Here is a 24,578-nt window from a genome sequence, read left to right on the forward strand (position 1 = left end):
CTGCTGCAGCTGTGGCTCAGATTTGATCCCTGGCCTGGGAACTTGCCTTTCATTTTTGAGTATGTTAATTTTACTTATTTGTTTTTCTTTTTAGGCCGCACCTGCGGCATATGGAAGTTCCCAGTCTAGGGGTTTAAACAGAGCTACAGCTGCCAGCCTACACCACAGCCACAGCAATGTCAGATCTGAGCTGTGTCTTCCACCTGCGACGAAGCTCACGGCAACACCAGATCCTTAACCCACTGAGCAGGTCCAGGAATCGACCTTGCATCTCATGGATACTAGCTGGGTTCATTACCAGCCGAGCCACAACGGGAACTCCCTGAATATGTTAATTTTAAAGTCAACCTCATTTTACATATAGCCTGTACGTCCACGAAGTTTAAGCCAATCATTATATACTTCTCCTCAAATTTGATGCAGGTGGTTTACATAATAATTTGAGAACTACTCTGAATCAGGCAGTTCCAAATTTAGTAACTGAGGTTCAACAATGGATTTGTCCAAGCCTATTACTCTCTTATTGAGATGTTTCTAGAAATTCCAGCTAAACAGCTTGCATATTCAATTTTCCTTTGTAATTTCAATTGGACATGGTATTCTTTCCATTGGGAGGGCTGCTGCTGAGCGCCAACAGCTGTGAAATCCCGCCCCTTCACACGTGAGAGGCCGCTTTAGATTTCAGGATTTGCTGGTTAACACACACAACAAGTACAGAGATGCTCCCTGCCTAACTGGCTACGGTCTGGAAGGATCCTTCTCTATGATGAAGGACATTTAATTGGTTCAATTTACTTCCACCTCGTAAATAAAATGTCTTATACATCCACAGTAGAGCTGCCAGAATTTGGAACTTAATAACAACAAAAAAAAACCCCAGACTTCAGTGGTATAGTTCTGTGACCCTAGGTAATCCTATTAGCCTGAGCTTTCAGTTTCCTCATTTGCAAAATAGGAATAATATTATTATCCTCCCTGAGCCTTCGCAAGAGCAAGTGAAATCAACTGAAGTGTAAAACAAACGCCAGCAGTTGTTACACAAGGCAAAAGTTCCCAGAGTACGATGGGTTGCAGGGCTTTTTAAACCTACAGGCAATTCCAAGGCAGTAAGATGAGGTGGAACTGATTTTAAATTATCTTTAGCGGTCCGATTAACTACTGTAGACAACTACTGCAAAGAATAAAGGGTTGAGATCTTCCAAGCACTACTCCTGTATTCTTTCCAAAAAACACTGGGCGGGGGAAGATTTTACTACATGGTTTTAAACGATAACTTTCTTTAAAACTGAGAAGTAATTGATGGCAACAGTTTGCAAACAATAGCAATTTAGCAGGCAGTTCTTATTTTCAGCGAAATGTGCTAGAAAAGGGCAACGTTTTATGCATACGCAAACTTTCTCTTTTAATTTTAAAAACATCCCTTAAGTTTTGGGAGGCAACCAGAAAGGGAAAGAAGTTGGATTTCGGTGGATCAAAGAACCTGGTGCTCGCGTGTACCCTACGGCTACACATCATACACAGGAAAAGGAGGAGGGACCCAAAGAGGGAGTGGTGGCTCCTGCGCGTAGTCTATTAATTCACATTTTGCTCTCTTCTGTTCACATCCTGCGCGGACTCCACCCAGAGCCACCGAGCGAGGGGGCGGGTGGGACTGACACCGCCCAGCAAATAACAGTCCCAGAAACCGAAACAGAATCGAGGTGAATTGGGAAAACACGGCTCACCAGAAAGAGGGGTGGAGAAGGGGCGCGAGAGGGGACCTTCCTCCCAGCTGATGAGACACCTCCCGCCTCGCTGCTTCCTGGGGACACCCCCTCGGTCCGCCGCCAGCAGTGCCCGTCTGTCCCACCCACGCGAGGAGGCGGGCACGGTACGCGGAGCAAGGCCCCTCACACGAGTATTCCACAGAGACTCCCAGAGAAGCCGAGGGGCGGCCACCCGGAGAAGCGGAAAAAAGCAGGAAAGGGAACTGGCTGCAGAGCGGGGATCCGCGAGACGGTGGAAGGAACTAAGGACTGGCCCTCAGGGCCGGCGCCCGGCAAAGAAGGGCTACCTGTTGCACGGAACTGGCCCTGCGGAGGCGGAGGGCGGACCGCCGTCCCCGGGGCCAGGGCTGCGGGGCCCCGCCCTGCGAAGCCCAGGCTGCAGAAAGTGCGGAGAGACGCCGCCAGGGGAAGGGGCGGCCGCCGAGCCCGCCCGGGCCGCTCCGCCGCGGGGCACTCACATCTGATATTCGTCTATCGCCTCCACCAGCTGGCCCCAGGAGTCGAAGTCGGCGCCTCGCCTGAAGCTGGCGCCCCAGCGCTGCAGCAGGCTCCGGGTCACCTCCGACATGGCCGGTGCCCACCCCGTCCCCTCCCGCCCCTGCCCCAGCAAGGCCGGGCTCTAGGGCGCCATCCTCCCCGGGCCTGGCCCCGACATTAACAGGGCCGGGAGGAACCGCTACGGCCACCGCCGCCACCCGCCAAGGAGCCGCCCAAGCCCATTTGCCGCCACAGCCAAACTTTGCGGCTCTGAGGAGGCCGCCCCGCCGAGGCCCCGCCTCCGAGGCCCCGCCCCCGCGTTAGGTTGAGGCCGCCCCGCGCCCCCGAGCGGCAGCCATTGCTATCGTGGCATTCTTGCTGCGCTCGGGAGGCTCTGCTAGCTCCGCTCTTCGTCTCTGGAGGAGAGACCGAGCTCAAGAGGAACGCCCTTAGAGGAGTATCTAAGAAATGGATGAGGAACTGAGTGTCGTAAGGGGGCTGCCCCAATGCGGCCGTCCCCGCCCCTAAGCACCGTGCTACTGCCGCCTCGGTAGCTGTCATGGCTGTCGTGCCACGTGACCCAGCTCGCGCAGGCCTGGTTTCCCGTCGCTCTAGTTCGGTAGTCCCGACTCCCACCCCTTTTCGTTTTAGGACTCGGATATTGCCTTTCTTCCCTCAGAAGGGCTACTGTGCAGACTCCGAGAGATCCGGTAAGTTTGTCATGAGGATGGATGTTGCCAGTGCTATCCCTACCCCTGTTGTCTCCACGGAGTCCCAACCTATAGGATCACCTCCTTTTACACCATCTCTACAGACTCCCGGATTGTGGTCCCCAAAGTATCCTTGAAACAAATGAGAAAAAATCCGTACTGGTCCCGCTAATCAATGCTATAAACATCTAGGTTTGCCGAATCCTGTTGTCCGCGTTTCCACTAACACGGGGATCTTACAAGCTAAATGGGGGGTTGCCTAATCGCCTTCTGCTTGCCTCTTTCGGGTAGATAGTATCGGCTTTCCACAAAAATGTCTGCTCAGGCAGGGCACGCTAGGGTGTGCGCCTGCGCAACTCCTACGTTAAGGCGGAAGGGGCACCGGAGGAAGAGGCTGGGTGGTAAACAGGAAGTGGAGGTTCCGAGCCTCGGGGGCGGCACTGAGGTAGGTTCCTCGGGAGACCCAGGGTCTCCTGAGTGGGTGGACCCGTATCAGTAATCGGATTCCTCGGGAAGAGGCGGGTTAGGTGGCAGCCTCGATCCGACTCTTGTGCTGGTGGCTGTAGAGGCTCCGTCACACCTGCAGGTGGGTGTGTCGTCCTTCCACCCACCCTCGGAAAGGTCGAACACTGGAGTCGGATCTCTGACCCCGAGGGATCCGACGGGGCGGAGAGCACGGTACCCACCCCTGCGTTGCTGAGGTTAAGATTTTCAGAACTTCAGACATCCTCATCCAGGACATGGGAGGTCGCCTTCAAAGAGTACTTGTAGAAAATTTGTTGTCACAATCAAGAGTATTGTGTGCCATTATCACTAGAAGGCTTGGTTTTATGTGCGCAGAGATGGTGTATTAGTTTACTTAGGTGATAAAGGAAGTTTATATGGATATTGTTTAGAAGGTTATATGTTTTTGAAGAACCTTAAACGTTTTGAGTCGTAAATGAACTTGCTCAATTTTTCGTTGAATACGCAATGCATTTTCTCTTTCTTAAGTACCTGGTGCTCTCCAAAACCGGTTTCGCTTTGAATAAATATGGTAAGGGAGATGTTTAAAGTAGGTATTTTGGAGTTTCCGTCCTGGTCAGCGGTAACAACCGGGTGCATGAGGACGTGGATTTGATCCCTGGCCTCGCTGAGTGGGTCAAAGATCCAGCGTTGCCATGAGTTGTAGTGTAGGTCACAGCCCTGGATCTGCTGTTGCTGTGGCTGTGGTGTAGGCCGGCAGCTACAGCTCCTATTGGAACCCTAGCCTGGAAACTTCCATATGCCACAGCTGCAGCCCTAAAAAAAGACATAAATAAATAAATGAATAAAGTAGGTATTTTTTACACCGTGCAGCCTTTTCCCAGTAAGAAAAGTCAATGAACGACATTGTATAATGCCTTCAGATTTCTAGGCTCTTACTTGCTGGAATCCACTCGCCATGTTTAAATCTTCAGTTAGACTGTCCTGTATTATCTTCTTTGTCTACCCAAAGACTTTAAACAAGTGACATACTCCTTTCTTTTTTTTTTGAACTAAAAGGTGTGGGATTCAATTTTTTAAGTTGGCATTTCACTAAGGTAGTTTTCCAGATATTTTGGTGTTTGGAAGAGACATTATTGACCGAGCATTATGTGCTTGTTTTTGTCATTAAACTCTTATTAGCTGTTCTGTGGAAAGCATATTTATTATAGCACACATGCTACAACTTGGCATCTGCAGTGTCTTGTAGAAAATACAGTTAATTTTAAACCCATTTCTTTCAGGTAACCTTAGCAGTCTAAATAAAGGGCACCATTTGAACCTGTTTTGGAATTATATTCTCTGGTCCTGTGTTCTTATTTGCAGCTGTCCAGCCACAGTCTAGTACTGTGCTACTCAGAGCTGTAGTTTAGGGACCAGCAGCATCACCAGCTCAGGTCCTACCCTAGACTGTTGAATCAGAGGCTGCATTTTAACAAGAACCCCTACCCCCTACCGTGGTGATTTTTATGTACGTTAAGGTTTAATCATCACTGCTTTAGTATATTTAACATTGCAGTTACTCTGAGCACATTTCCAAATGCTGGGGTTTTTTTTTTTTTTTTAATCTAAACATAGGCTGCTATAAATAGGCAACTAAAACCAGACTGACTTAGAGCAATGAAGTATTTTATTTATGTATATGTCTCATATATACTTATATTAAAATGTGTATATTCTGTAGTAACTTTAAACTTTTATCTTTAAAAGTATTGTTTTAGGAGTTCCCGTTGTGGCACAATGGAAATGAATCTGACTGGGAACCATGAGGTTGTGGGTTCGATCCCTGGCCTCGCTCAGTGCGTTAAGGATCTCGTGTTGCCGCAAGCTGTGGTGTAGGTTGCAGACGCAGCTTGGATCTGGTGTTGCTGTGGCTGTGGTGTAGGCCAGTGGCTACAGCTCTGATTAGACCCCTAGCCTGGGAACCTCCATATGCTGTAGGTGCAGCCCTAAAAAGTAAAAAAATAAATAAGTAAATAAAAATTAAAAAAAATAAAAGTATTGTTTTAGTATCATTATAGCAAAGGTGTTTTAATTTTTATACATTTCTTTTTTGTCCGTAGGCAAAAGCATCTGGAGAAAATGACACATTGGTTTCATAGGAACCCATTAAAAGCCACAGCTCCTGTCTCTTTTAACTACTATGGCGTCATCACTGGCCCTGCTGCTTCAAAAATTTGCAGGTAGGTTTTAGTCAGCCTCCACAGGCGTAGATTGAGCCATCTTTGGAGACAGGGTTCTTTTTTAGGGCCATGCACAGTGCACGAGTGTGGAGCACACTGTCCTTCACCTTAGATTCTTTGTAAACTTATAAACAACTTGAGATGTTAAGGAGTACATTATCTAAACTGGGTCTTCAATTTTAGATCACTAAGTGAGTCCCAGAGAGGCTAAAACAATCCTGGTTAAAGAGTCAGGGTATTGATTACAGCCGAACAAGAGGCTGCGCAAAGCGTCACGTGTGGATGTTGTTTGTCAGCCAGGTAGTGTGTAAATGGAGCTCTGAGCAGGCAGAGATCCCTGTGCCCTGAAAGAGCCTTCGGAGTGTTCAGGAGAAGAAAGGATTTGAGCTGGAGTTGAAATAAAGGTATGGCTTAGACCAGAGGTCGGCAGACTGTATTCTGCTGATGGGCCCACTCCTTGCTTTTATAAATAAAGTTTAGTAGTGCCCGGCCCGCCTTCTTTACCTATTGTCTAGCACTGCCTTTCCTCTAGACAGTAGGGTTAAGTAGTCCCAAGGGAGACCTCATGACCCACAAGGCCTGAAATATTTATTTTCGGGCCCTCTACAGAAAAAGCTTGCAGGAGTTCCCATCGTGACGCAGTGGTTAACGAATCCAACTAGGAACCATGAGGTTGCGGGTTCAGTCCCTGCCCTTGCTCAGTGGGTTAACGATCTGGCGTTGCCGTGAGCTGTGGTGTAGGCTGCAGACTCGGCTCGGATCCCGAGTTGCTGTGGCTCTGGCGTAGGCCGGTGGCTACAGCTCCGATTCGACCCCTAGCCTGGGAACCTCCATATGCCACAGGAGCGGCCCAAAGAAATAGCAAAAAGACAAAAAAAAAAAAAAAAAAGAAAAAAGAAAACACTTGCAGATCGCTGACTTAGAAGGCAGAGGAGAAGATCATTTCTGTTAGAAATGTAATATTCTGCTAAGATATTTGAAATGTTGGTATTATCTCACTCAGCGAAGCATTTGGAGCATGTGCTTTGTCCTCGGCACTTGGCTGAGTCCTGGGTACGCAGTCCCTCCTCTCGGTGTTGACGATTTACGTGTAGTCTGTCTTCAGTCGTTGACACACACGGTCGTCCTCAGTCATTCACTGTGCGATGTGCTTTCTGGATCCATCACCAAGCAGGTTGCCTGCTGAAGTTAGATGGGGACCTGGAGCAGGATCAGGTGGGAGCTGCTGATCCAGATCTAGGCTTAGATGCAGCGTTGTACTCCCAGATGAGACCACGGAAGAGCGGGGTGGGGGAGCCAAAGGCTGCACAGGTTTGGAGGTGGGCATGAGAGGGGGACATGGAAGGAAGTACAGAAGCAACCTTTAGAGATGAGAGGAGAATCTGGAAAATGTAGTGTTATTGGAGTCAAGGGAGGAAAGAATGTCGAGAAAGAAACAGTGTCTGTAGCCCATTTTGCTACAGGGAAGCACAGGAGACTGGAGCCGAGGGGACAGGTTAGAATGACTAGTGGCCATGGGCTTTTGCATGTTTCATGTATGTTGTGTTATTGAGTGGAATTTTAAAATAATGGTTTTCTACTTACTAAAGTATATTTTGTATAATGTCCCATTTAAAAATTTTAAGGAGATGCTCAGATCATGCGCAGACATTGTTTCCTCTTGTTGTGAACTGGTCAGAGTAACTTACTCATTCTTAATTCCTCCCCAGCGTCTTGAATGCTTGTGTTAGTTTGACTTTCTTAAACTTGCTGTATATTTTATCCCGTAATTGTATTCATGAGTTGCCCTTTTAATTGGACAGCGTTTATTTTTGTACTGCTTGTAAAACTTTCTGCCAGTGTTAGTCCTAGTTAAGTTCATTCCTGTACGCTTGGTAATGTCTTCAAGGAGTGTGTGTGTGCGTGGGTGTGTTTAAGCGTTTGCAGTAGAAGCTTTCAAGCCCCTTTTACCTAGAGTCAGTGTCATACAGCTTCCCTGCCTTGACTCTCTTTCCATCTCACGAAAGTGACTTGAGATCATCCAGAGCACGACTGCTTGAACTGTTCACCGATTTGAGCTGTAATCCAGAAATGATGAAGAGTGCAGCGGATTCATATTTTTCACTTTTACAAGGTTAGTTATTTCACTGAACTTAGTTTAGTCTTTAAAAACGAGAGATGCAGAAGTTCCCACTGGGTTCTCAGACTTTGGAAATGTGAAGAGCTCAGTCTCCTAGCCTGTATTCTGTGGGATGCTTGAGTTTCAAAACTGTGGGACGATAAGGCTGGTGTGTGGTTTTTCTCATAACATTTTGGAAATTAAATATGTGCATATTTCACCTGTTACCTTGGGAGAAGGGGCGTCTCATTCAGGCACCTGGAAAAGTCGTTAGCTGAAGAATGTTCTCGACAGAACACAGTGTTTCCTGTAAAACTGAAATGCACTCTGTCTTTTCATAGGTTTCATTAACTCGTTGGATGAGTCCACCCAAGAAAGCAAATTACGATATATTCAAAATTTCAAGTGGACCGATACCTTACAGGGGCAGGTGCCCAGGTAAGCATCACCAGCAGTACTGGATCAAAGCCCTTTTGGTGACAGTTTAGCAGTGGTTAACTCATAACCTCTGTCTTGAAGGAATAAAATATAGGTCTGATCAGCACTTTGCTTTATCAGGAAATTAATGAAAAACTTGTGACCTAAACTCCTAACACAGACTACTTAGTAAAAACATGTTTCTCTTGGACCAGATCTATTTTTGAGATAACAAATGTAAATGTTAACAAGAATTGTGAGGAGCCTTGACTTTTAATCACATACAAAAACTGATTTGGGATTCGGAACACAAACCTGGCCTTTGGCTTGCGCTTCCGTTCAATCGGCACAGAATTTTGATGTTCCACTACTTTTCTGATGGATGGTCAGATGTCTTTGAAATGTCTCCTCCTTCCCTTCTCCCCAGTTCCACCACAGCTCCTTACTCTTGACTCAACAGCATCCTTTTGGCAACACCAGATCTTAAACCCAGTGAGTGAGGCCAGGGATCAAACCTGCATCTTCACGAACGCTATGTCAGATTCTTAACCTGCTGAGCCACATTGGAAACTCTTGGTTCTGCTCTTTTTATTTTTATTTTTTAATATTTTATTGGAGTAATCTAGAAAATTTGAGAACTGTTACATCTTTGATATTTATATATAAATGTAATTTTTGTGGGTAATTCTAAAAAACGATGGTTAGATGCCACAAAGTAGGTGGCAGTGCCTTAACCGTATGCGTGTTGTTAGGCCCGAGGGCCTCTTCCATCCTTGTCAAGGGGAGTGCTAACCTTCTCTCCTTTCATACAACACGGTTCTGCTCTTTTTAAAAAACTTCCCCTCAGGACTTTCTCATCACTTGAGACTAGAAGATCTAATTATAACAGGACACCGATCAAAATGGTGCTAAATTTTTATTCAACTGCTTTTTTTTTTTTTTTAAACACCATTGGATTGTCTGAATGGTCTTATACCCTCACCTCAGTCTGCTTTAGAGTTACCGTTTTCTAGCAGCAGAAGGGAGGGCAGTGGAGGTTTTTGCTGAACCGCCAGCTCAGGCATCGCAGTGGACGCAGTGTGAACTTTGGATTCATACCCATGCAGGTGCAACCTCAGGGCTTCAGCTGTGTGAATATCTGCTTCCTCAGCGGTGTGTGGGGATTCCAGGGCTTTTGTGAGGAAGAAAATGGGAAGGGACTAATATGATGCCAGGCATTTCATAGACGTTCAATAAATGTTAGTTTCCTTCCTTCCTTGAGAGTACATATATATATATATATTTTTTTGGTCTTTTCTATGGCTGCACCTGAGGCATATGGAGGTTCCCAGGTTAGGGGTCTAATCGGAGCTGTAGCCACCGGCCTACACCAGAGCCGCAGCAACACCAGATCTGAGCCGCATCTGCAACCTACACCACGGCTCACAGCTATGAGGGATCCTTAACCCACTGAGCAAGGGCAGGGACCGAACCTGCAACCTCATGGTTCCTAGTCGGATTTGTTAACCACTGAGCCACAACGGGAACTCCCCTTGAGAATATTGTTTATAGAATTCATAAATTGGGCAGGAAGTTGGGGACTGTGTGTCCTTTCCAAGCTGTATTATTCTGGGATATCCAGGCTCTCCAAGTGAGTCCTCATTTTCTGTTTTTCCTTATGCACCTTTTGTCCTTCATCGAAACTTAAGGAATATTTTCCTAAAAACTTTTTTTTAAAAGAATCAAACCTCAGAGCTCCCTTTGTGGTACACTGGGTTAAGGACCTGGTGTTGCCGTGAGCAGTAGTGTAGGTCTAAGGCACAGCTTGTGTCTGGCATTGGCTCTGAGCCGTAGCCTGGGAACTTTCCAGGTGTAGCTGCAGGTGCAGCCCTAAAAGGAAAAGAAAAAAGCAGGTTGGGTCACTGCTGTCAGAACCGTCTCTACCATCTTGGGTTTGTTTTTTTTTTTTTCTCTTTCAGGGCTGCACCCAAGACATTTGGAGGTTCCCAGGCTAGGGGTCACATCAGAGCTACAGCTGTCGGCCTGTACCACAGCCACAGCAATGCCAGATCTGAGCCCTGTCTTCCGACCTACACCACAGTTCACAGCAACACTGGATCCTTAACCCACTGAGCGAGGCCAGGGATTGAACCTGCAACCTCATGGTTACCAGTTGGATTAGTTTCTGCTGAGCCTCCATGGGAACTCCTATCTTGTGTTTCAGCAGCATCCTTTCCTTCATCGGGGATGTCCTCCTGCTTCCCTTCGAGCCATCTTTCAAGGCAGAATTCAAATTCTGTAAATGCCATTAAGCCTTCTTTAGTCATTCTAGCCTGAAGTGGTCTCTCGTCTGAAATCTAGGTGATATAAGAATCACCTGCTTCAGAATCACCGTATATTGTTAGAAATGCAGATTTTGGGTGCTTCCCAGACTCTCTGACTTTGTGGGGAAGGTTCCAGAAATCTGTATTTTTAAAACTGTTAAATGTACATAACTTTGGGAACTACTACTTTGGTGTCTGCTATCCTGGACCATTATGTTTAGTCATTCATTGTTAGTTGTGTGGGTGTGTGGGCGTGAGCATGCGTGTGTTGTCCTATCTCCCCACCCTGTGAAACACAAGAACTCTTTCTTTTTTCTTCATTTTTTTCAATTAGCTTTTAGCTCTTTATGATTTTGAGTAAAGCGTGTATACAGTAGGCTTCACAGACCGATGTCTCCGTATGTAACGTGTTGATGATCGTGTTTCTAATTCTAGTGCTCAGCAGGACGCTGTGTTTGAATTGATTTCCATGGGCTTCAATGTAGCTCTGTGGTATACCAAGTATGCTTCCAGACTGGCTGGAAAAGAAAAGTAAGTCAGAGGTGGAGGGGTATATGCCTGTTTCACTCATATGCATTTTTCACATACATGGAGCTTCCCTATTTATCAGCGGTTCTGCTGAAAAGTCCCACTTCTGATAAGTGTAAGGTTGCCTCATTAATGTTAGTATTTAAAGTATCGGGATTATGGAGCCCACTGTTAAAAGGGAAAACATTTCTAGCAATCTTGTCAGGAGGATGGTTAAAACCCCAGACCAAGAAAAGGGAATATTAAGGAATAATTGACCACATAAAAGTACCATAAACAGGAGTCCTCTTGTGGCTGAGCCTGTTAAGAATCCAGCATTGTCACTGTAGCAGCTTGGGTCCCTGCTGTGATACAGGTTCAATCCCTGAGCCGGGAACTTTCATATGCCGCAGGTGCAGCCAAAAAAAAAAGTACCGTAAACAGAGTTAAAAAACAAATGACAGGATTGGTCAAAAGAATTTCAGTGTGTATGACAAATTGTTCTTATAATGTATAAAACATTACAGATCAACAGGAAAAAGACCAACACATCAATTCGGTACAAGCAAAGGATGTAAAGAGGCAATTCACAGAAAGACACAAAAGCCTATTAGTATGTGAAAGATGTTCAGAAGATTAAAGAGTGGTGAAATAAAATGAGATATAGTTTTTATGATGGTAAAAGAGGGTATTAGCCATACCGATTGGCACCTTCCAACTGTGGTGCACCCAAACTGGGGATAACATGCCGCCTTCGAGAAAGGAAGTGGAACTGTTTGTGCTGATGTGAGGTTCTCACTAGAGTAATTGAGGTGATTGAAACAAGCTGCGTGGTGCCTTGTGTACGTGCGTGTTTCTTTAAGTAAGTGCAGCCGTCAGCGTATGTTATTTTCTACTTGTTTATGCACAGAAGATCTGGAAGGAGAACCAAGACGCTCCTAGACAGGAGCTCTCTTTTTCATTTGTAATGTCTTCCCTTTGGATGTTTTTCATATACATTTGTTACTTAAGTGTCAAATTAGATTTTTTTTTTTTTTTTTGTCTTTTTGCCTTTTCTAGGGCCGCACCTGCGGCATATGGAGGTTCCTAGGCTAAGGGGCGAATTGGAGTTGCAGGTGCCTCCCTACACCACAGCTCACGGCAACGCTGGATCCTTAACCCACTGAGCAAGGCCAGGGATCGAACCCACAACCTCATGGTTCCTAGTCGGATTTGTTAACCACTGCACCACGACGGGAACTCCTAGATTAGATTTTTTTAAAAAGGAAGAAAATGTGAAAAACCCAAATGACTAATTTTTGTCGTTTTATGATAATGTATTAATTACAGCTTTAATACCAGGAAAGGAATTCGTCCTATAAATGATGTCACCACTTTTTTTTTTAGCATAACAGAGGACGAAGCAAAAGAAGTCCATCGGAGCTTAAAAATTGCAGCTGGGATTTTTAAACATTTAAAGGTAAAAGAATAAATATATATTCTTAAAGCTGTAATTCTTGAATCATTTGTGTTTGTTTTGTTGCAGGGCGGGCGAGGGAATTATTTCATTACATAAAAAGAGCTAGTGTGTGGTTTCCTTATGTTCAGTGCCTTGTTGATGAGGGCTGCCGTTTACAGATGATTCAGTGTCTCCACTTTAGAAAAGTCGTCAGTGAATTTTACAATTAGACGATTCTAGTAGTACGTTGCTGCTTACTGTTGTGTCTCTTCTGAAAAGATAGGGAAAAAAACAAAGCAAACAAAATGGATGGTCCTGAGTATTTCTCCTTGCTGCCTGCGGCAGTTTCCAGGAGCAGTCATGCTTCTGCAGAACCAAATTTTCTGAGTATATTCATCATTATTTTGGTGAAAGTGCTAATGGGGCAGTCAGTACACATTAAATCACATCAAATTGCCTGGAGGTGTGATGGGAATGAAGGGAAAGACTGAGGTATTTTCCAACCAGAATTACCCCCATCTCATTCGAATTAAACCATCGTTTACTGGAGGCTCCCGGAGGCCAGCGTTGCATTTTCTCCTGATAAAGTAAGTGGTACAGTGATGAAAACGCTGTGGTCCTGAGTTAGCTGCAGAGCGGTAGTCTTCCGTGAATCTCTTGTTATTAACGTGAGTGAACAGTTCTGGCTGTCATGCAACAGGGAACTCTGGGTTTCATTTCAGGTAAACCTTTTCTAAGATGAGACTGTGACTTGCATATCTGAGCAGTTTGTTATGACCCAAATTTTGCTTATGAATTCGCTTTTACAAAAGCTTATCCAAAGCTTTAAACGTGTTAGGGTACAGGTGCTTTTATTCTCCGTAAGCTTAATATTGCTCCTTTTTACACAATTTTTGTTTGTACTCTAAATTTCTGCTACATCCCCAAATTGAATGTCTCGTAACTTTCATTGTTTTTAATCTCTTGAGTTAAAGTTTGGCTTTTTGCGTTTGTTTTGTTTTCCTCAGGAAAGTCACATCGCAAAGCTCATCACACCTGCAGAAAAGGGGCGGGATCTGGAGGCTCGCCTCCTGGAAGCGTATATCATCCAGTGTCAGGCCGAAGCTCAAGAAGGTAGCCTAAATACCCTAAGATTTCTCTTCTTTTGAAAAACGTTTTGGCGTTTATTCTTCCTTGGAGATCCGAATTAGCTGGAATTGAGTTTCAAGATTTGAGAAATTTACAGCGAGAGATGATTTTTACCTGGACGTTTGCCTTGTTTTCCATTAGCAGGAAGAGGCCTCACCGATCAGTGACTCTCTTTAGGAGGGTTTTGATTTCGTGCCGTTTCTGGCAGCCGCCAATGAAGTCCGTAACTCCTCTTTTCCCCCTCTGCCTCGCTCATTTCTTTTTCTCTTCCACTGTTGGGCTTACCTTGAGATGGTCACCTTTCCATGGCAGGAAACAAATGCTGATGTGTGAAAACGATGAAGAAACTTTGCAGGCCTTTGTTTTTCTCTGTTTCAAACTCCAGTGGCCTGCGAGTATCTGTTTCCTCTTGCGTCTTGCCGGTTTGTGATCATGACGCTCTGTGATGAGCAATGGGCTAGTGATCTATTTCAGGAAGTGGTGTCAGACCCAGCAAGGTCGATGTTTTCTGTTTGTTTATGTTTGCATTTTCTGTAGCTTCCTTTTCACATTAAAACTTTATAACTATTAAAATCTCAAATAGGTGTCAGACTGTCTTTTGCCATTAAAGTCAAACTCGGCACATGCAAATGAACTTACTCATAGATCCACTTTGTTGTGTTTTGGTTGTAGTAACCATTGCTCGAGCAATTGAGCTGAAGCACGCACCTGGCCTGATTGCTGCCCTGGCTTATGAAACAGCCAATTTCTATCAAAAAGCTGGTAAGCTTATGATTCTGTTCTATTTTTAGTCTTTAGATTTTTGCATTAAGCTCTTGGCTTAGTAGGGAACAAGCAAAAGGAAAAGATTCTCAGATTGTTTCATCATTTGCAAAGGTGGAATAATATCTGCGTTATTTTATTAATTTTGTTTAAAAGAAAAGAATTAGAGCTGTTCACACTTCATATGCCGCCTAATTTCGAATGAAAAGGACCATCCCTCCTCTTTAACTAGTTAGATCTAATACTTAAACAGCTATTTTTCTTTTGAATTCTTGTTGGTCTTTATAACAGCCTTATAGTTACTATCCCTATTTAGGCAGGACACTAAAATCCAGATAATTAACATAACCTGTAACTTGTAGCAGGTGGGAGCCTGGGACCAGAACTTGGGTTTTCCATTAACCTGTTACTTCTTTCAGTCGCTTATCTAGGAGACACGCATGTACTGCTCTTTATGGGGTGGTTCCTCTTTTAAATGTGGGTATACCAAGATCAGAAGAACAGATTTGTCGCCTAGGGAAAAAGTCAGCCATGTCACCACGTTACTATAGCTGAAGAAAGGTGTCGTTACAGCAGTGGAGTAAGAGCCCAAAGGACTGGTGCGCTGGAGAAAGCTTTCTAGAGGCAGAGCTGGGTTAGCCTTATTTTGAAGTAGAAATAGGAATGCTAAGCTCTGCTGAGATGCTTTAGCATATGGAAAGAGTAGGACTTTCTGTGGGATGTGCAGAGATGAGAAAGAACTTGGCACATTCTGGGACCTTAAGACTGATGCTCTGAGCTGAAACAGGATGAGTGATAGGCGAAAAGGTTGGGAAAGGTTGAAAGTTCCTTACAAACCAAAGGAAAATTGGTTCGTAAGCCCTTCGAAGAAGTTTGGCCTTTATTCAGTAGATATTTAGGACCCCTTAAAGGATCCATAAGGTACAGAAGTTCCCGTTGTGGCTCAGTGGTAATGGACCCAACTACTATTCATAAGGTTATGGGTTCCATCCCTGGCCTCACTCAGTGGGTTGAGGATCCAGCGTTGCTGTGAGCTGTGGTGTAGGTCACAGACGCAGCTCAGATCCCACATTGCTGTGGCTGTGGTATAGACTGGTACATGCAGCTCCAATTCTACCCCTAGGCCAGGAACCTCTGAATGCTGCAGGTGCGGCCCTAAAAAAAAAAAAAAAAGTGTGTGTGTGTGTGTATAAATCTGACCTGATTGGATTCTAATTTTTAAGAAGTCGTCATCATTGCAAGATGAGAAATGGGCTTGCTGGAGAAGGAGTTGTAGGCTGACTCTGCTTGGCCCATAATCATTTCTTCCTAAGAACCAGAAGAAATGATGAGAGCTTTGCCAAAGACAGCAAAGTAGGACATGGAGAGGAAGAGAGAGATTTGAGAGATGTTTGGCGGGGTGTGTGAGCACGTGTGTTTTGCCCAGACTCTGGTGACAGGGTGAGTGAGGTTGGGAGACGGTTGTAAAAATTCTGACTTGGGTGACTTGTCTTTGCATGTTGGTATTTCATAGACATTTTTGAAAAGAGATGCTATAATGGTATAATTCCTATTTACCTTGAGATTTTTGGTCATAACCTATTTTTACTATCATCTCAAAGTTAAATTACATTAACCGTCCAGTCAAAGAGGTGCCATGGTGTTTAACCAGTCCTATTACGTAGTTAAGATAGAATTATGGGGAAATAAGTCACTTTAAATAAAGCACGGTTTTTTAAAAGTGTGTAAATGCTTGAGTTTTATGTTTGAATGGCCTTCTGCTTTTAGCATCTGAACACACGAACTGAAAGTCTTCTAGCGAATCAGGGTGAAATTATATTTTGCTTTTTAAAATGTAACTTTAGATCATACTTTATCCAGTTTGGAGCCTGCATACTCTGCTAAATGGAGAAAATACCTTCACCTGAAAATGTGTTTCTACACAGCCTACGTAAGTATGTTTAGCCCAGAAACAGTGTCCTGTACTGTCCCTCCGGCCCCTTAAGTGCAAGTCCTGTCATCTCGCCAGACTCTTCATTAGCCGTGAATAAATGGCCACTGGAACCTTCTGCAGACTTAGTGAGGATGCTCTCGTTTCATCCTGTTCTTGGAGGACGGTTACTGACTCTGATCTTAAGGCTTCCGGCACAGTCCGTCACCTGAGCTGGTGAGGAACCGTTCATGCGATTTCTTAAACCTTATAGACTGTTTCAAGCACACTTGCCGAAGCCTGGGTGCAGTCTTGCACTGATGTAGACATTTAAAGTTTGAACGTTCTTTACGATTCCAGACTGACGAGATTTTTTCCTTAAAACCTGCTGGGGCCTTAACCTCAGGGTCCTCCCACTTCATTAGCACAGTAGTTTCCCCCCCTTGTCTGCTCTGCCCTAATTTCACACATGGTTTCAGCAGATACTTCCTGCTCTCGGTCCGTGGTTGGAAGGCTAGTTTGGCCCCAGACTCAACATAATTCCACTTTTTATACCAGCAGAGAAAGCTTCTCAAGTAGAGAGGCACTTCTTTGTCTGGTGCATACAGAAAACAACATTAGTAGAAGCGTCGCTGGGGAGAGAATGAATAAAAACGTGTTTCTCTTATCAGGCGTATTGTTATCACGGTCAGACTTTGTTGGCTAGTGATAAATGTGGTGAAGCAATCAGGTCTCTCCAGGAAGCAGAAAAATGTAAGTATTCCTGCCAGAACATTAACTCCCCCTTTAAAAACCAACCTTTTATCATAAAGGGGAGTCGGCAGTTAAAGGAGATTGTGGCTGAGTTCATGAAAGGGAGTGAGAATCGGTGAAGTAGTTAAAGAAAACATGCTTCAAAAGCCCAGAACTGGGAGTTCCCGTCGTGGCGCAGTGGTTAATGAATCCCACTTAGGAAACATGAGGTTGCGGGTTCCATCCCTGGCCTTGCTCAGTGGGTTAAGGATCCGGTGTTGCTGTGAGCTATGGTCGCAGACGCGGCTCAGATCCTGTGTTGCTGTGGCTCTGGCATAGGCCAGCAACAGCTCCAATTAGACCCCTAGCCTGGGAACCTCCATATGCCCCGGGAGCGGCCCTAGAAAAGGCAAAAAGCCAAAAAAAAAAAAAAAAAACGAAAAAACGCAGAACTTGTAAAAAAAAAAAAATCTAGCTCCCCTTACATTGGTGTTGGTGTTGCTCTTCGGCTAGTGACAGAGCATCTTTGATTTATGGGCTTTTTGAGTATAAACAACCGGTAATTAACCCGAACCTGCATCGCTTTCACATGCAGTTTATGCAAAGGCAGAAGCATTATGCAAAGAGTATGGAGAGACGAAAGGACCCGGACCAACAGTCAAACCTTCAGGACACTTGTTCTTTAGGAAGCTTGGAACTCTTGTGAAGAACACCCTCGAAAAATGTCAGCGAGAAAATGGATTTATGTGAGTGCTGCTCAGTACCATTTTGGGGACGGTGACAGTGGTATTGTGTGTACAGTCGGCTCTCTGTGTTCTGGAGGTTCACCTCTGCAGTTGAACCAACCGCAGAAGGAAAGTACTGGGTGGGGGTGGGGGGGGCAGGGTGTGAAGAATTCAGCAAAGTCCCAAAAAGCTAAGTCTCCGTGTGCCGCAGGCCAGCAACCGTTGACCTGGCGTTTACAATGTCTGCGGTGTTATAATCAACCCAGAGCTGCCCTCATGCTTCCTGGAGGATGCTCACAGGTCGGTGCAGGCACTGCTTCACACCACACGAGAGACTTGTGCACCTGGGGATTTTGGTATCTGCCAGGGATCCCGGAACCAATCCGCAGAGATACCAAAGACCGTATCGACTGTACAAATACAGACTGTAGAATACGGCTGTATTTTAATGTTTAAGTATTAATATTGTTTTAATAATATCCTAGCCTCTATTCCCACGCAGTCTACATCAAGCCGCATCGAAGTTGAGTGTTAATTTTCCCTTTAAATCGGTGGTAGGATTCACCTGTGTTGGACCTGACTTTTATTCCACTTCTGATGACGCTGTATAAAAGCAGCTTTTAAAGTGCAGACCTGAATGGCCGCAGCCACTTAGACTCTCCTCATTGTTTCTCCCCGTTGTTTCCCTGCTGTGCACTCTCCGTGGGCCACGAATATGTCCTCTCGGCATATTCATCTCACTCTGGTTTCAGCCGCATATAAAGCGGGGGAATGAATTTTCGGTCCATCCTGTCTTGTCCCGTCAAGGAGTTTTCCATTAAGTCAGCCTTGTTCAAACTGCAGATCAGCACCTGTGGAGGGCAGGCCCCTGCTTTTGTCTCTTTGCATCAATTTCCTCTTTGAGAGAGTTCCCATTGCAGCACAGCAGAAACAAATCCGACTCGTATCCATGAGTGTGCAGGTTCGATCCCTGACCTCGCTCAGCAGGTTAAGGATCCTGCATTGCCGAGAGCTGTGGTGTAGGTCGCCGATGCAGTTTGAATCCCAAGTTTCTATGGCTGTGGTGTAGGCCGGCAGCTGCAGCTCTGATTAGACCCCTCTCCTGGGAACTTCTATATGCCACAGATGTGGCCCTATAAAGCAAAATAAATAAATAAAAATTAAATAAAATTAAAAGAAATAAAGATAAATTTCCTCTTTGTGTCCTGCACCTGCTCCGACCGGGCTCTTTCCCTTCCCTGGACGTGCCTCATTGAATTTCCAGCACTTCAGTTGGAAAGCACCTGACCCCAAGTCCGGGTGGACTGGCCCTCTTTCGTGTCCTCACAGCACCGTTTCCTCCCTCAGAGCTTCAGGGTTTCTTGACTCTCATCACCTGCTCACCCGTAAGCCGCTGGCCACAAGGACTAATTCTCCCTTCCTCGTCCTTAGTTGTCATTGTCTTGTGCAGGGTCTTGGACATAAACAGACACTCGTAGGGAATGAATGAGTGAACTGTGTACATTGCTTTTTGCAGTTACTTTCAGAAAGTTCCAACAGAAGCCCCACAACTGGAACTCAAAGCTAATTATGGTCTCGTCGAGCCTGTACCTTTCGAATTTCCTCCTCTGAGCTCGCACTGGACCCCAGAGGCGATGGCTGCGTTTGACCTCACCCAGAGGCCCAAGGATGACAGGGTATGTATGAGACTGGGTTTCTCTTCTCATTCACAGAGGCTTAAAACAAGGACTCAGGCTTCACAGTGTGATACTGTCCTCTGTTTCAGCACTTGTCTAAATGTTAAGTAACTAATTACAGTGCGTGGTATCACACCTGAAGTAGAGGACGGAGTTTCCACTGGGGGGCACTGGGATCCATGGCATCTCTGCAGCACTGGGACATGGGTTCACTTCCTGGCTCCGTGGGCTAAGGATCTGGCATAGGTTGCAGCTGCGCCTTGAATACGACCCCTGGCCCGGGAACCACATACTGGGGGCAGCCAGAAAAAGGGGGGGAAAATCTGCTGCAGAGCCTCCCAGAGATGAGAGCTCTAGACCTCAGTTTCCTGGGATTTTTTACATGATTGACTGACGTTGTCTTCAACCCATTATCTTGCCTTTTTACAATGTGTGGGCACCTCCTTTAAGAAGAGGGCGGGAAGATGGTTCTAAAAAGGCCGTAGCTCATGCCCGTGCTATTGCCGGGACATCACTGCTTTTGATTCGCATGATGCATGGTGTTGGAAGATTTGAAACTCTTTCAGCATCCGTGAAGTCATCCAGGGTGAAATCAGACAAGTTCGGTTCATTTAGATCTAAGCACATCTCGTGCTAAAATCACGTGGCAGAGTAAGTGGAAACTTTGGGGTTTGGCAATCAGCCCACCAGGCTTTGGGAAAAAGGCACGGGAGTTATTCTGTAGCCAGAGCTACTTAGCTCCTTCGAACTTTTTTTTAAAATATGATTTCCTACCCGTCCTTAAATCATTATTCCTTAAAATAACTAGTTTTGTATCCCATTGAGCCTCTCAAAGAATGCCCTAAGAGATAGCCCGTTGCTGTCATGAGTTACTTTCAGACTTAAGGCTCCACGTGCGCAGGTTCCTGGCTCAGCCTCTCCCTCCTCGGAAAGAGGGCCGTTGGCGTGATTTGTGTCCACCCGCCCAGCTTTTCCTCTTCACGGCAGTGTTGCCTTCTGCGTGTGTCGGTAGTGGAATTGGTGTGTCTTTTGGGAACAGTTTCTTAGTCGTGGTGTGGTGGGAGTTCATGTAGCATCTTTACATTAGCCTGACGTGGAGAAGATCTCCTGTTGTTCAGACCGTGGTTTATGGACTGGCGCTGTATTTTCTTCCCTAGGGCAAACCCAAGCCGGAAGAAGTGGTGAAGCCGGTGAAAGAACCAGATATCAAACCTCAGAAGGACACTGGATGTTCCGTCTCCTAAGACGTGGTGACGTGGCAGCGCTTTGACTTCCGCTGTGGCGGATGCGATCGGCCGCGGACCTTCAGTTCGTATTCCTAAAATGATTTCTCCGAAGCCTGTAGGTTTAATGTAGTCATTCAGAGGGAATCTGCCTTCAGTTTATTCTTGATTTGTCATGCAGTGGAGATGTTTCATGCTTTGCTTTGAGACTCCTTCCTAAGTAGGACAACGTGGAGAGATTTTTCTTGTGCGGTAAAGGGCAGACTTGGGGGTTGGGTGTTTCTCTCTCGAACACCAGGTAGTAGTTAGTTTAAGGTTAGTATGTTATAGACCAGAATCATGTGATTTCAGATGTGTTTTTCTATCTTCACAAAAAAAGGTTTATTTTCCTTCCTCTCCTTTGATAGCAGAAAAATGACGGGTCAGTTTTTAACAGAGACGGTCTTCTCCCCTCCATTATTTGAATTGCAACACAGACTCGTTCTGTTTTGAGCCACTTATTTTTTCTGGTGGGAAAAAAAAAAAAATCACTTCCATTAAATATCAGAAAATCTTCATACCAAATCCCTTACACATTGGAAGCTGTAATTTACTCAAAAATCAGTGTTTATAGCTATTTTGAGACCATTTAAGAACTTATTCCTCTGCTGGTGGTTCTGCACTTCATTTCCGTCTCAATAAACAAACCTACAATATTTTGTAAAGTATCTTTTCTAATGAATTTTTTTACCTGGGGACAGCATTCTGTCAGAGCTCTTGGTGTTCTGTATGTGAGAAGACAGAAGAAAGCGTTTTTGCAGAAGTCAGTCAGATACTGGCATGACGGAAAGAGCTCTAAACCTAAACAAGATAGGTTGTCCTGAATTACACCACTAACACGCCACTTCTCGAAGTCAGAGTAGAAAACTTTGTTGCCTGACTGCAGTGTACCTGGTTTTTATATGGTTTTCTAATACACGGTGAGAATTGTACTGCTTTAGGCCAAAGGCTGTAGCAAGAACCTAGAGAGCAAACGGGTAGCGTGTTCCTTAAGCCAAGCTTGTGACATTTGGAATAGGTTAGTGCATACACAAACCTGGGAAATAGGAGCTACATAATCCTAGAACAAAAATCACACCTGTAGGTTTATCTTCCTTTGATGACTCTCCTGGGACCTTGGCTCATTTTTCGGTTATAAGCGACAGATTGGCTCCCTTCACAGAAATGATGGTGTAGGCTGAGCACTTACTCCGTGCCAGGCGCTGGGCTGAGCACGTACGTAGATAAACCTGTGAATCCACACCGCAGTCTTGTGAGAAAGAAGTAAAATCTGCATAAAGTATTGAGATAGGAATAAACATTTCATTATGAAGAATAGATTGTATCTATCTGAATCAATATTGTATTCAAATAAATGATTCCTTAAATCATAGTTTATACTCTTGGGGAAGAAACTACATAGAATCATTAAGGGTTTTTCCTTTTTAAATATGTGGAAATGCTAATTACTCCTTGCTGTATAGCATTAAATATCTGAAGCTGCTGTTTCTAGAAAAAGTGGAGTAATAACAGACATTTGCTTTTATTTTGCTGTCTATGGAACAGTACTTTAAATTTCACTGTATGTTCTGTGCCACTTACTGACAAAACTTTATAAACAGTTGATGCCAGCGTCGTCCTCCTGGCTCATGGGGTCCGTTCATTTGAGGGGCAAGTGCTTAACAGCCTCGTCATTAAGTTTTCACATGGCCGTTTTTGTGGGTCATACTACACACGTGGAATGAAAACGTGGGATGTGCTCAGTGCTTCTGTAAAAAGCAATGAAGACGGCGACTATATTGAATCAGTAATTGGCCGCGTTGACATAAGCAGATAATAAATCTGTTGACTCCGTGAAGATAAATAACACGTAGTGACCAGACTCTCCTGTATAGATGATATTCCTGAAATGATGTTGGAAGTTTGGGAAAGTTAACAAATGGAAAGAAACTGCATGAATGTTACGGAGGTGACCTGCTTGTGTGACCTGTTGCATATACTTAACTTAAACCGGATAATGACAGCAAACATTCTGCCAAAAGTGTCGTTTGTATAATGAATTACCTTTTTATTTATGAAAATAAAAGTAATTTTACTTACAATTTCATCGGGCTTTTTGTTTGTCAAGTACTCTTTTTATATTTATTAAGCCAGAAACAGTTAATACCATATACACTCATAATTCCTCACAGTTGTATTTTAAAACGGCAGATGCGTTTGCTGTTTTCTGCTACACGAGTTCACTACGTCCTCAGCACGCCTTGACCTCTTTCGTTTCCATCTGTGCTTATCGGCATGTCTCACCTTTTCATCTCGAGGCAGAGTTTCGGTCCACCTGCGTGTGTCTTGTTGGTAGTGTTATCCAGCGTGGTGCAGTCCTGTGTCCAGTGGTCAAGCAAGGCGGCCGAGCTTACCGTGATCCCTGTGCAACACTCTGCAGAAAACTTGGTACTTGGAAACTTGAGGTAGCATCTTCAGTGCTGTATAAATGTACTCAAAGTCATAATCACCTTTAGAAAAGACATTTTTATCTTAATGTGCATAAAAATAAATTTGTGTCATTTGGTTCACTACAGTTTTGTGACGAAAGTCTTTGATATTTGAATAATTTGCTTAGAATGTACATTTTTATTTTTTAAAATGTTTTAGTAGTACATGAAAGGGCTTAAAGTAGTGGATCTGGAGGAGGACCCAGCAGTGTGAGTTACAGAACAGAAAGCCGTATTGGTTGTACTTAATCCAAAGCCAGAGCCATCACTTAGGCACTCAGTGTGATGCCTGCCGTGCTCTTAAGGTGGGTGTGAGCGCAGAGCTCAGATACTCCCTGGAGAAAATGGTAAACCACCCAGGGCCTTCATGGATTGTCTAGAACTGCTCAAGTCGTTTGACTCAAGCTGTTGATCTCAGCTTTCTGGGGCTGGCTGGGCAGGGCCAGGGTGGCTGAATGCCCAGGCCTGTCTCCTCTGGAATTTCAAGCAATGAATTTCGTCGATGATCTGCTATGATGTAGAAAGAAGCTGAGAAACATCCCAATAGGACAGGCGTGGCAGTGATGTCGCCATTACCATGGTGACCAGGTGCACGTCCCCAGTCTGACAATGAAAATACAGAAAGCTGCTGCCAGGGCAGGTTCCGTCAGCACTTCTCCACTTCTCAGGGGGAGCAGTGGTTTGTGTTTTCATATTTTATATTTTTCCTTAGCTCCTCACGGTACCTGCCTGTCCCCACTGTGATGAGGGGGCAAGGGGCAACAGGTGAGCTGCCTGTGCAGGGCCTTTGGCTGCCTGGCCTGCTCTCGCCAGAGGCCTGGCCTGCACCTCAGGAAGAGGGAAAGGGTTCCAGGTTTAAGCTGATTGTTTGAAAACTTTGTTTTTTTGTTTGTTTGTTTGTTTGTTTTCAAGTTTTTTTTTTTTTTTTTTTTTTTTTTTTTTGCTTTTTAGGGCTGCATCTGTGGCATACGGAGGTTCCCAGGCTAGGGGTTGAATCAGAGCTGCAGCAGCCACAGCAACATCAGATCCTTAACCCACTGAGCGATCCAACCTACATCCTCATGGATACTAATTGAGTTTGTTACTGCTGAGCCACAGTGGGAACTCCTAAAAACTTTGGATTATTGATAAGTGAAAGAACTCTAGGAGTTTGAGGTATTATACCTTACTGAAGTTACACCGAGATGAAGAACTAGTGTGTTATTTTGTTGACACAACCGACAATGCTTTGGTTTCAGGGAAGGGGGTAATTAAAATGAAACGAATGAGTGTGAAAATGTAATGGAAGAAGTATTCAAAGGTAGCCATGCTAACATCAGCAAATAGCTGCATTTACAAGGCTCATCTCTCCTTATTTTTCCAAGCTATTGTGTATACCTCCCCCCCCATTAAAGTGCATGAGACGTGGGATTCATTTATTGCACAAATGCTGTGTTCCAGTTGGGTCGGGTGTTGGAGGGCAGCAGATAAAGCTGGGGGCACGCAGGTAACCCCTGCCCCCGTGGCTGGAGCA

General features: G+C 44.9%; 2 protein-coding genes across 6 annotated transcripts in view; one reads left to right on the forward strand and one right to left on the reverse strand.

Moving 5' to 3' along the window:
- The window catches only part of AIDA (axin interactor, dorsalization associated), a 36,092-nt gene extending 33,543 nt beyond the window's left edge, over window positions 1-2,549 (reverse strand). The window contains exon 1 of one of the 3 annotated variants that reach the window (XR_002336125.1): window positions 1,725-2,079. Coding sequence is in view for 2 of the 3 variants with exons in the window: in XM_003130513.6 (XP_003130561.3) it covers window positions 2,225-2,334 (110 nt within the window). In the remaining variant the exon portion in view is untranslated. Of the gene's footprint in view, window positions 1-1,724; window positions 2,080-2,224 lie in introns of those variants that run through there. The other 2 variants (XM_003130513.6, XM_013980033.1) reach the window with 2 other exon arrangements.
- On the forward strand, window positions 1,873-22,683 carry BROX (BRO1 domain and CAAX motif containing). Of its 3 annotated transcripts, none has more exons than XM_013980031.2 (13): window positions 1,873-2,953; window positions 5,521-5,640; window positions 7,647-7,753; window positions 8,080-8,176; window positions 10,894-10,989; window positions 12,352-12,424; window positions 13,411-13,516; window positions 14,204-14,293; window positions 16,138-16,223; window positions 16,874-16,955; window positions 17,530-17,680; window positions 19,176-19,335; window positions 20,493-22,682. In XM_013980031.2, exons 2-13 carry the CDS (start codon window positions 5,540-5,542, stop codon window positions 20,577-20,579), a joined length of 1,236 nt encoding a protein of 411 aa, XP_013835485.1. In that variant the 5' UTR covers window positions 1,873-2,953; window positions 5,521-5,539; the 3' UTR covers window positions 20,580-22,682. The 3 variants fall into 3 exon arrangements, with proteins under 3 accessions (XP_013835485.1, XP_013835486.1, XP_005667986.2); XM_013980032.2 differs by lacking the exon at window positions 1,873-2,953 and adding an exon at window positions 3,257-3,398 and having other exon boundaries at window positions 20,493-22,683; XM_005667929.3 differs by lacking the exon at window positions 1,873-2,953 and adding an exon at window positions 3,325-3,539 and having other exon boundaries at window positions 20,493-22,683.

Source organism: Sus scrofa, chromosome 10 (genome assembly GCF_000003025.6).
Source record: "Sus scrofa isolate TJ Tabasco breed Duroc chromosome 10, Sscrofa11.1, whole genome shotgun sequence".
In the NCBI taxonomy this organism is placed as follows: domain Eukaryota; kingdom Metazoa; phylum Chordata; class Mammalia; order Artiodactyla; family Suidae; genus Sus; species Sus scrofa.